The sequence below is a fragment of the Trichosporon asahii genome (genome assembly GCF_000293215.1).
Source record: "Trichosporon asahii var. asahii CBS 2479 unplaced genomic scaffold scaffold00071, whole genome shotgun sequence".
Taxonomy (NCBI): Eukaryota; Fungi; Basidiomycota; class Tremellomycetes; order Trichosporonales; family Trichosporonaceae; genus Trichosporon; species Trichosporon asahii.
In genome coordinates this window covers 1,274,745-1,286,670 of record NW_014040854.1, presented here as the reverse complement: position 1 = coordinate 1,286,670, position 11,926 = coordinate 1,274,745, and the positions used below count along the sequence as shown (strand labels likewise).

Below are 11,926 nucleotides of genomic sequence, written 5' to 3'. Positions count from 1 at the left end.
AGGGCCGCGGGATACCGTCACAGCCCGCTGTACCACCGTTGCAGTCCCGTAGTCCCGTCTAACTCATGATGTTCATCGGGAGCAGGCCAGCAGGACAACCCGGCTGTGCGAACCCTGTATTCTTCATGACACAGCAGCCGCGCCAGTCTCGGCCTCATGACCAGCCGGGAAGTGGGCCGTCGTATCGATGGCGTCCACGATCGCATCCCGAGCAATAGCAACCGGGAATGTAACAATGCTCATTGTCCACCTACTCTCCATTCCCATACTACCGCAGACTACGCGGTACCATGTCCCCCAAAGCATTGCGCATGCCGTGCTGTCGCCGAGCAGCAGTGAAGAAAAAAGGGAGGTGACATTCCGCTTGCTCGCCACTGAATGAAGGACTGCAGAAGTGGGGGAGCTTGTGATCATGATTGTGATCGTGATCGTGACGAAAATCCCACACTAAAGCATGACTAACGGACCCCAGAGGAGTGCGCAATGCAATGGGCATGTGGTCCATGCGGAACACCAGTGGTCGCGGGGCACGGCGGGGCCGGCGGATCGCGGCGGAGTATGCCGCTACCGCTACGCTTATTCTACGCTGACAGAATGGTCGTCGTGTGAGGAGCCACTGGTCCATGAAGACACCATGAGCACACCAATGAGCTAAACGGCGATTCGAGACCTCTTCCGCCCCACTCTTCGCTCATGACGCTCTACACGCTCTGATCTTCTCGTCATGTTGTTCGACTTAGTGCGGTCCGACTTCCAGATCCAGGACTAGCAGAACTGCGCTACTCGGATCAGAGTGAGCCTGTCGAGCCTGGCGCCTGGCTCATGCCAAACTCGGACTGGGCCGCGACTGCGCGCATTAGCGCGACACTAAAGGTCATAGTCGCCGAGGAATCGGTGTCCAATTCTGTTGTCGTGGGTTCCATCCGATTCCAGTTGCACACCTGCACACCTGCGACGTTTCCGTCATGCATAACTGGACCCCTGTAACCGGCGATACCCGGGACAAGAAAGAGACTTGCTATGCATATCGTGTTCCTTGGTTACGCACTCCCTCTCCGTCGTCGCTCATGCGTTGTGCAGGTCCACCCGGTCGCTCAGTGCACCGGCACACCGGAAGAGGCAGGGCTGCCTCGTTGCAGGGGCAAGGGGGGCGCAGAAGTCGACTGCGGTGCACCTTGGCATGGAATCGGTGCTGGTTCCTATGCAAAGGGCGCAAACAAAGGGTGTGTTTCATCGAACACGCCAGGAGAAGCATGTCTCAGGGGGTGACATACCCAGCAGTCTACCCTCCTTTGGTCATGTCTCTTGTGTCAGTGAGTCATCCCTCGTACACTCCGATAGTGCTTGGACGACCACACTACAGAGGATTAACACCCAGATCCACTCTGCGTCTATGTGTGGATTGTGTTCTAGGTAGCGGTGACCAGCCTGTCCGATACGTCGTCTCTATCACTGAGAAGTCAAATGGAGGGGAATGGATGCGCGCACACGAGTGCTCTGCTCGTCCATGAGCCATGAGGCATCTCGGCAGGGGCGCCAAGTCCAGGGCGCAGGGAGGCCGGGTGGCGTCGGTGGCGTCCGAGATATCGCCCATTGCAGCAAGTTTGGAGGGGGCAGCAAACCCTGGTGTGGCGCTTGGCCCAACGCTTGGTCGAATGCCAAGGGTATTCTGCAGCGTCCGAGCACGAGCGGGCACAACAACATGCTGCATCCTTTGGTCCCTCGTTAGCGTCTGTAGTGTCCATTCCACAGCCCTGCATGACCCCTCATGGCGACTGGCGCATCCGGTCCACCCGGCACGGCGCGGCGGGCACGGCGGGCATGAGCACGAGCCGGCGAGCCCTTGCTCGTCCGTCCGGGCAGCATCGTCTGAAGACAATGGGGGTCAATGGACCTGCACGCCTCATGTCACGGAGCATTCATCAGCTGCGGCCAAGAGAATCGTCAAGCCACCCATAAGAATCACCGCCGCCCGCCCCCGATGCATCCGGATCCCCTCGCTCTGCGCCGCGTCACCTTGCTGCCTACAATCCAGCGACACAATCTTGCGTTTGTACTCATCCCCATCTCCCAACCTTTACCTGTATCCTCCATCCTCCTCCTCCTCGAGTCGCTGGCCGACTCATACCTATCGCTGGCTCGATACTGTAACGATCTCTCACTACAACGCAATCCAACGCTGCAACCATCAGCAAAGTCCGACCCTCCTCACTCTCCTCAACCACACTCATAACAACATAGGCGTAACTCGAATTGAATTGAAAAAAGCGAAAAAAAAACAACAAAACGAACAACAACAACAATGATGCTGAAAACGCTCGGTGCGCTCGCCGCCCTCGCTGTGGCAGGAGCAGCCCCGGTCCCCACCCTCGACACGCGCGAGTACCCCTCCCTCTCGTACTACGGGTACATGAACCAGCCCTCGTCCCCTGCGACTTCCACAGCCCGACTGCCCGTGATCAACAAGGCCTCGCAGCCCATCGAGTTCCACGACGCCAGTAACGAGGGCGCCGTGAATGCGAACAAGGCGCGCGCAGCCCTGATGCGCGCCGAAGGCCTGTCGCACAAGACATGGGAGGTTAGCACCTTTTTCCAAGCGAAAGCCGAGCTCTACGGCGTCACGGAGCACAACTGGAGCAGCAAGGCCTTTGCGGCACAGCAGCCCGGCGACCCCGCCGTGCGCGAGGCGACGGACAAGCTCGGCGCCCTCCTCGACATTGCCGGCGATGGGTATCTCGTCAACTCGGACCGGGGGTCCCAGGCAGACGTGTTCAGCCTGGTGCCCGCCGTCTGGGCGAGTGGGAAGCAGGACGCGGCGAAGAACATGATCGCCTGGCTGCGCACGCAGGGCGTGCGCTCTGGCGATATCTATAGCCACCGCGGCGACCGCCAGTCCCTCTGGAGCGACGAGGGGTACATGATCCCGCCCGTGCTCGCCTTCCTGGGTCTGGTGCAGGACGACGCCTCCCTCCTCTCCGAAGCGCTCGAGCAGTGGACCAAGGTCGCGGACGCGCTCGCCGACGAACGGGGAACGTTCCGGCACGTCCCCTCTGAATTCGACCCGCACGCCTGGACCTCGGGCACGGGGTGGATGCTCATGGGCCTTGCGCGCGTCTTCGCCTCGATCACCGAGGCCGGGCACGAGGCCGAGTTCACGGCCCAGATCAATGTCGCCAAGGACAAGGCGCGCCGCGCGCTCTTCGCCGCGTACGGCGCACAGACACCCGACGGGCGCATCCCGAACTACTCGGACCGCGACTCGCCCGCCGAGACGGCCGGCACGGCGGCGGTCACCGCCGCGTACTACCGCTTGCTGCTCCAGCACCCCTCCACGTTTGGGGACGAGTGGCTCTTCGCCGCGGCTGAGAAGGCGTACGACGGCGTCATGAAGCAGGTGTCCGACGACGGAACCGTCAGCGGCTGCGTCGACCCGAGCGGGGCCGACTTCAACAATGCCAATATCTCTGATTCGCCCGAGGGACACGCCTTCGTTCCGCTCATGTGGGCCGCGAGGAATGCTTGGCTTGGCCACCATCCTGATGGTAAGTTGCCGAAGGGGCAGCAGGAGCAGACCGGGGCTGCTGTCTAACCACCCCTCTCTGTCTCTTGTGCATTCATTGGGCTCTTATAGTATCACACTCATTTCGCATTCGCTTTGTACTACTCTCTCTATCTAGGTTCGCTGGAGCGGTGCTCGATGCATTAGCTTTAAAGTTGCGAGGTTCCGTAACACTGTCCCATCTGGCGGTATTGCATGTGGCACTTGAGTTATCGTACATGGAGCAACAAAATACATACACTGATGGGGTCTATGATACAATACGAACGGGTCTATACGTCACCTCCAGTACTTGCACTTCTAGTGGGGGGGTCCAGGTGGCCCGTGGGGGCCGGGGGAGAAATGGAAGGTGTACGGCGTCACAAAGTCGGGAAGAGGACCAAAGAGGAGGGCGGGGTTGTAGTCGAGGCAGTCCAGCACGCCCATCGTCTGGGGGTTAGGGACCTGCGGAGACTGCTAGTCGTGTGGCGGGAAGAAGGTCGGGCAGAGCTGGTGCTTCTCGGGCGGGGTCAGGTGTTGCACTAGCGCGCTGAGCTGGTCAGGGGTCAGGCTCTCGAGGAGCTCGTGCTTCTGCGCCTGGGGTAAGAACTCAAAGTCCTGCAACACGCGTTCGCGGCGGTCCTGGTGGGGACCTTGGGCCGTATTTTGACGGTCGCTGGGAGGCAGTGAGGGAACGAGCGGTGTGTTTGTAGTGCTGGCTGGGGTGGATGTTGGTGCAGGCCTTGGCGGCACGACGGTCGTGGGTGTGGGAGTTTGCTGGGATGCTTGCTTCGCCACGCGGTCGCGCAGTAGAGATTGTTGAAGAGGAAGGCTGAGTCTTTCGAAAGCCTCACTCTGAGGGCTGGTCATTTGAGGCTGCTGAGCCTGCGAAGGACCCGGCTGATTAGCACGGGGCCGTGTGGGAGGCGGCCGGGGACCCGGTGCTGTGCGCCTCGGAGCCTTCGCCGCTTTGGTCTGCGCGACGGCGGTGTGGGGACGAGAGTGCTGGGAGCCATGGGAGTTTGCGGAGGTGGCTGGTCGGATCTGGGGTGTGCTAGCGGTGGAAGTTGCGCGCGGTCGGGGCGCTGTTCCATTGGAAGCTGTTCGCTGGTGTGGGGGATTGATAGCGAAGACAGCATTTGTCTGCTGATTCACACCATCTCGGGATGCCGTGCCCACTTGCGTCGACGCCTCCGCTGGAGGTCTCATCTGTTTGCTTCCCCCTCCTGTTGGTGGTCGAGGTAGTTGGTTGGCTCCGTTGGCACCTCCCACGGCGATCTGCGCCTGCGGAGAGCCTGGCGTCGTCAATTCGAGTGTTCGCCGAGCCTTCTCACCTAGTGCGAAAATGCGCATGCGTTGGTCCTCGTGGGCGACTCGAATACGCTGGTTGTCCAAGAGTAGCTGCCTGATCTTGTCCCGCTCGGCAGCAAGTACCTCCGAGCCTTGCTGGTTCGCCCTCTGCTGCTTCTCAATCGTCTGTCGCATTTGGGCTATCTGGCCCATGAGTTGTGAGTTGGTGGATACCAGATCCGCATTGCTGTCTTGCAGCTGACCGACGGTGACTTGGAGGGTGCGATTCTCATCCGCCCAGGATGCGATCAGCTCGAAGCACTTTTGGCGCCACGGACTCTCCTCGCGATACTTCTTTGCCAGCATGAGACCAAAAGGAGCCGGCCGCGATCCATGGGCGTTAGACGATGAAGCATGGCCGTTAGGGTGCCCGCGCTGGAGGAGATTTCGGTTTGCCGCTAAGAGGGCGCGGTTGCGCGTCTCGAGCTCTGCGATACGAGCAATTAATGATTTGGCGGCGGCGACTGCTGCAGCCGTTGCCGCGGGGGCGTCCGTTGTCATAGGGGTGTCCGTCGGTGCGGTTGCGTTCGTCGACGGGGAAGTCTCCGTTGTTGCGGTGGCGGCTTCGCTCATCGCCACATCTCGCGAGTCGTTTCCAGCGCTCTCGTACTGCGTGCCAGTCTCACAGGTGGCAGGAAGAGAAACAGCGTCGACGCCGACATCGACCGTGGGCACGTGCTTGCGAAACGGAGGCAGGCGGATAATGAGCGGGTTGGCTGGTTTGCGCAAACTTGCGGAGGTGACCGTGGACTCTGCCTCATGGGTGTCACTCCTGTCGTCGTCAACAGCTTCAGAGATCGTGGAGGATTCATACGGGGGAGTAAGAAGAGCAGCCGGGTTTCTGAGTTGTGTTAGCATCTCTCTCGTCGAAGTAAACTCACGGTGGTGGCTCGACGGTTATCTTCTTTGGAATCGGGTCCAAGGGCGCGACAGCCCTCGGCATCCTACCGCCTGTGCTCATGCGCATCTTCTTGCCGGACCCCGGTCTCTTACTTGTGGTTCCATCGTTCGCCCTGCGCTTGGTTGGTCGCGGTTCGTGATCCATGCGGACATCATCCGCTTGCGTAGAATACCCGCTTGAGGACGCTGGAGGTTCTTCGTTCTCTTCGATCATCGGAAGCTCCTGCCCTTCCATAGTGTCGTCATTGCCGTAGAGTGCCGGGTCGTTCTCGGCGGGACGCAGTTCTGCCATCGGAGAAGGAGAGGGGCCCTTCGCGACCGCCGTTGGAGTGGTCTGATTCTTCGGAGCCGTTGGAGTGGTCTGCTTCTTCGGAGTGGACGGCCGTCTGTGCTGTCAGATCAATGCCAGTGCATGTGAGCTTACTCTAATTCTTCGCAGAGCGATAATACCATCTCAGTGGCGCCGGGTTCGCAGTGAAGAGGAGGAGCGTTCACCGCCGGAGTCACGCCTCGAGATTTGGATTTGGACTTGGAAGACCGCATGCCCCGCTCCTCGGTCTCGAACTGCTTAGGGGGCGGAACAGAGCTGCACGGTCAGCTATCACAATGGTCTCTTGCCAGCAGACTCACGGAATACCGGGACCACCGCTGGCCCACGTCCGGCGCCCGCCTTTCTTGCTGGAGCCCTCGCAGTTACTGGGAAGTCAGTTCGGTAGCCACGAATACTTAACAAACCAATTCTTTGTTTCCTCGTTGCCAAAGTTGCACGAGATCACGTCACCCTTCTTGATCGGCTTCGTCGCCTTGAGTACCTGCCTGGCCGTGTGCTGGGGAAACCCCTTGATGGGCTTGAGTCTGTCCCACTTCGTGTTGGAGCAGGAGCTGCACCCCCGCCGCGCGAGCCGAAACGGTCCGCACCAGGCGTAAGACTGGCCCTTGATCCACTCCGCGAATGGCGGCAGGACCTCGGCGTCGATGGCGGCCTCGTCGCCGACAAACAGGACAATGTCCTGGAGACACGTGATGTGGGAGCGGTTGGGAATGTCTTGGGTCGCAACGACGACGAGTTGCCCGTCGCGAGTCTTAAACGACACCGGGCCCTCATCCACCGCCGTCCACTGCTTCACGAGCCAGTCCATGACTTCTGGCTCTAAGTCTGGTTCCCGCTCCGCAATGTGGTCGAGAAAGGCGTCAAATCTGGGTGCGTCAGCCCGATCGCCCTCCTGGTCTCGCGCCCTCGACCCTCGGTCGAGATACACGTCAGCTTTTACCACCCCCGACTCACTCGTCCTGCAGCTGGCTCTTGAAGTCGCGGTCGCTGGGAGTGATCTCGCCGAGGTCTAGGGACGGTAGGATCCGGTCGAACTGGGCGTTGGGTGCTCGCATCTTGGCCGCTAGCGTCATGGCGACGTCGTCGAGGGCGAGCGCGACCCATGCCGACTTGTGCTCTTCTGGCCACGTCATGAAGGTGAAGTGACGGGAGCAACAGCGCCGGCGGTATGGTCGGAGTGCCCGTTGTCTGAGGTGAGGAAGATAAGGCGAGGCTGAAGGGTCGAGGTGAAATTAGCCGTAGAGGGATATGGCGGGGGGTAATGTTGATAGGGGGATGTAAGACTGAGCACGGGGAAGGAGGGTTGGCTGAAAGGAGTGGATGATCTTTAGGGTGAGTGGAAAAGGTGAGGAAGACAAGGAAGGCGAAGAAGAGAGACAGCCTGAGGTTGAGTGAGTGTTGTGGGTGAGCGTATGCGGGTGGACTGTACAATGGGCAATGGGACGGTTGGGGTGCAGGTGTGTGAGAGCAGCGGGCTCAGACTTTGCGCCGGTGGCAAGAGGGAGATATAGGGATCGGCGACCGGCGCGCACGTCCCCCGCTTGCGTAGCCGTGCCCCCCTGCACCCCGCGTGCCGTCCGTTGCTGTGTGTCCGCTTGCCACCCGCCCGCTCGCCTGTGCGCCCGCGCGCCCTCGCAGTCGTGTCGCTCCTGTCGCTCCTGTCGTCCGTGTCGCTCGTGCAGCGCAGTAAGCCAGCGCAGCCTGGTCAGTCCTTTGATCCACTCGACCCTACTCAGGTCAATCGGCGACAACGTCATTAGTTGGCTCGTGCAATCGTGCGCCCGGTCCCATGTTTGGCACCGACAGTAGCCCCGTTAAGACCTTGGAGCTAAAGCATGGAGCACCGAGTCCGAGCGTCCGGCGCGAGGTTACGAAGAGGGCGCCAACAGGCGCAGGTGCCCGGGTCCCTTTCGCACGGACTCTGCAATAAAGCCACGTACTGTGGCGTGTGTGCCCCCCTTCTTTCGGTCTGCCGCGACGCGTTTGCTACGACTGCGCTCACTTCCGTGTCGTCCTGAGCGCAATCAAGTCGTCCCAATACGCTGTGGCGTCATGGCCCCCTGCCAATCCGTCGTCAATATTTCGACAATCCTTCTTCATCACGTCCAAACGCCGCGGGCAACCGGTGGACGATCCATGCTTCCGATCGTGAGTGCGTGAATGCTCAGAGAGCACCGGAACCCGAGCGCCGAAACGTCAATGCGCATTGCGTGCCAAAAAATTTCATCTCTAAGTCATCAATGTAACAGGTTATGTGACAACAGCAGGTACATACTATGGGTTCCAACGTGATCTCGTTCGTCTATTCTTCAGCGTGACGCTGAAAAGTGTAGTTGGGAACATCGTTTTTAGTTCCAAAATTTACCATTGGGGCTTGCCATTCCCGAGACGCTGCGGGCGACGTGAGGCGGTGGGGGTGGCGGCGGACCACCCGGTCGACCCGAAAGCACGGCCGGCAATGACGGCAGGCTAGGCTTCACGTCGAGAGGGTGAGGCGGGGGCGGCAGACGATCACGCTCACGATCGTGTCGCATGCGCACGTCTGGACTGTGCATGGGAGGCGGCCCATGTCCGTGTCCGGAGGGTGGACGATCAGGGTACGGGCCGTGGGGGAAGGCACCGCTTGCGGTAGCTGGCCTCGGCGGGTAGTGCGGAGGCAGGTGTGGCGCAGGAGATGGCCCTGCTGATGATGGACCCCATTGGGGAGGTGCAGGAGGCGACCATGGCGACCCGGCGTGCGGAGGAGGGGACGGATATCCCGGGGGAGGGTAGGGATATTCCATCGGCGGAGGTGGGTGAGGATGCTGGTGCGGATGAGGCGGGTATTCACCCGGCGGTGGTGGGGGAGGATATTCACGAGGCACTCGCTCTTCCGGCCCCGCTGCAGCCATCTTACGGCGCATCACGAATCCACGAACTGCAGGTCAGACAAAAATTATGCGAGCGGCAAAAATCGACTTACGATCTTCGGATAACTTCTCCTTGTCGCGGCACAGTTTCTCGATTTCCTCTGCGAGAATCTGGCAGCGCTTTTCGACCTCGTCTTTCTCACGACGAATAGTTTTGATATCCTGCTGGGCCTCCTTGTAATTGCCTTGCGCTTGCTTTGCATCCTTTTCGAGCTTCTTGGTGTCCTGGTTCGACTTGGCGATCTGCTTTTTGAACCCGTCGATCTCCTTCAGCAATTTTGCCTTGTCATGCTCCAGGGCATCCTTTTGAACTTGAAGAGACGCGTTCTCGGATTGCACATCCGACATGTCCGCCTGGTGTTGGGACACAACCGCGTTGTGCTGCTGCACAGACTCTTTCAACGAGGCGTTCTCTTGTTGAAGTGCGTCGTTCCTCGACTTTTGTTCGTCCAAATCAGCCTCCAGAGCCGCCACCCGCTCCTCAAGAGCCGGGTCGGTGGCGGGTGCCGCATTCCGGAGAGTCTCAGAGGAGACAACCAACCTCAAATTGAGGATGGTCGTCTCTTCCGATGTATGGCCCGCTGACAGAAGCTGTGCAGGCACGGTGCCTGGCACAACATTCTGGATCAGGTTTTGAACCACGCTCTGCATATTTACCGGATGTTCGACGTGGCCATCGGATGCAGGGGCCAGTGGAGCGTCCGCCAGAGGAGGAGCAAGTTGCACCGCAGGAGCCAGCTGAGCGACAGGAGTGAGCTCTGATGAGACTGCTCCAGCAGAGGACGGCTCGGCGGCAAAGGTCGGCTCGGTGGTCATGCGGACGAGTGTAGGCTTAGGCTGGCGGCCGTCGTTGTGAACAGCCTTGGGCGAGACCTTGGCCGCAGACATGGGCGAGGAAGCTGTTTGGAGGACGGTTGTCAAATCACTGACGGAGCTCTGTCGGCTACGTTCAGAGACAGAGCTCGGCTGATCCATCCTTTCCTCCGCCTTGTCATCATCTGCGACGGGCTGCATGGTAGTGTCGTAAGATTCGTCTTGCCGGTTCCCCATGCCATTGACATCGACCTGGGTTTGCTCCATGACGAGGTCTGTGCCTTCTTCGTCCGCAGCAGGAGTCTCCACCCAAGGTGACTCAGACGACTGCTCCGGGATCGGCGACGGCTCGGGTGTTTCAGAGGGCAGGCGACGGCGCACTGGTGGTGGGGGTGACAGCGACCCGGTCGACGATGATCTAGGCGCACTGGGCGAAGACGCCTGGTGGTCACTGCTTGGTCGGCGCGGCTTCTTGATTGTGCGCTTGCTGCCGCTATATGTCCGAACGCGTTTCTTGGGCTTCTTCTCTTCAGGTTCGGCTTGAGTAGGACTGGGGATTGGAGGCTCCCAGTCAGGCACCACGAAGGAGGCGATAGATCCTCCTCTAGACTTTCGCTTTTCAGCCGGCGGGCAAGGGCTGTGCACGTCAGTGTTGGCTGGGAGGCGGATGACTAACCATTCTTTCTCGTATTCACCGTCACCCCAAGCCCACCATAACATCTCGCCTTCAGGAATTGTCCGCTTGAGCACAAGCCATTGCACATCCGCACCGTCGGGGAAGAACACTCCGGGGTTCGAAGGACGCGCAAGCCACTTGGTGTTGGCGCACGCCTTGCAACCAAACTGAGCGTTAGTGTCTTGTGTTCCTGCCACCTTACCTTGACTAAACGGATGGGCCCTACTGTTGCTTTCGGGATGTCTCGATGACTGTAGTCGAGAAAGTCCTCGTCGAAACCCAGTCGTTCGACGTTGCCGTCACCCTTTAGGTTCAAACAAACATCTTCGACACCAACGATACGCTCTAGCTTTCCGCGGGCAAGGGTTGTCGCTGTAACTAAGTCGACAGAGCCCTTCTCATTTGGTCGAATCTTCGTATACGGTCCGTAAGCAGTCGAGATCCATGCCTCTAGGAGCCTGGGCCGGTCAGCAGGGAAGATGGCGACAAGAGTGTGGGCGCACGCCAACTCACCACTGTCTAATCTCTGGGTTGACCCTGATCTTGTCGTCTAGGTAGTCATTGAAGCTGCTCCAGTCAGTATCGATGCACAGGAATGCTTTGCAGAAGCGCAGAGGTTGAGCTGAAACGGTGAATGACTTACATTCGTCTCAGCTCCTTGCGAAAGAGGTCAACGTTCTCCCTGACATCCTCAGCTGCGAGACGTAGACGGTCGAGAGACGGTGCACCGCCCTTATCCAATTTGATAATACGCTTGAAACCATAGGGAGCCGAGCTTTCGGTGAAGACTTCGTATACGAGGTCTAGAGCCATGTCGTCAAGGATGGCCACATGCTGGGCCTCCTGGACGGACATGGTGTCACGAGCGAGCCGGCTCGGCATGGATGAGGAGGGGCGCACAAGCAAATAGGAGTCAACAACAACAGTGGTGCACGGCTAGTTCTGGATGTCCAAGATGGAATGAGCGCGCAAGATTGTCGAGACTTCTAGTGCCGATCGGTTGTTGAGAGTCTGACTATGCGCTAACGCGGCGCGCGACACGGTGGAGTGCAGACGATACGCGGCTAAGGCCTCACTGGGCAACGACAACCGACCCTTTTATCTGTGCGCTGGGCGGTGACAACGGTGGATCGACAGTCGTTTAAGCGGCGAGGCGTGAATAAAGTGGTTGAGAATGGGAAAGAGAGTAGTCGAGAGGAATGAGAGGAATAGATAAAAGTCGTGACAACAAACGCAGTGGCCAGTTTCGGTTAATGAGTAATCACTGTGTGTGTATGTATACGGATACCTGGCCGCGGTAGTCGCACTGCAGGGTTGAGCTGGTCGCGAGCCAAAACCCAAATGACAGCGGAGCCAAGGACCCAATGTCCCAGAGGTGACGAGTTACGAGACGTCGACCGGATACCGTA

General features: G+C 59.4%; 2 protein-coding genes across 2 annotated transcripts; one reads left to right on the top strand and one right to left on the bottom strand.

The window, feature by feature from the left end:
- Positions 1 to 2,305: 2,305 nt before the first annotated feature.
- A1Q1_05379 (uncharacterized protein) lies at positions 2,306 to 3,589 on the top strand (the record flags this gene model as incomplete). Its single annotated transcript, XM_014322111.1, has 1 exon — positions 2,306 to 3,589. The coding sequence occupies one exon, from the start codon at positions 2,306 to 2,308 to the stop codon at positions 3,587 to 3,589; it is 1,284 nt and encodes a 427-aa protein (XP_014177586.1).
- Positions 3,590 to 8,467: 4,878 nt separating this feature from the next.
- Positions 8,468 to 11,372, bottom strand: A1Q1_05378 (uncharacterized protein; the record flags this gene model as incomplete). The annotated part of the gene is made up of 5 exons (XM_014322110.1): positions 8,468 to 9,036; positions 9,082 to 10,672; positions 10,720 to 10,975; positions 11,031 to 11,084; positions 11,161 to 11,372. The coding sequence occupies 5 exons, from the start codon at positions 11,370 to 11,372 to the stop codon at positions 8,468 to 8,470; spliced, it is 2,682 nt and encodes an 893-aa protein (XP_014177585.1).
- Between the last annotated feature and the right edge of the window lie 554 nt (positions 11,373 to 11,926).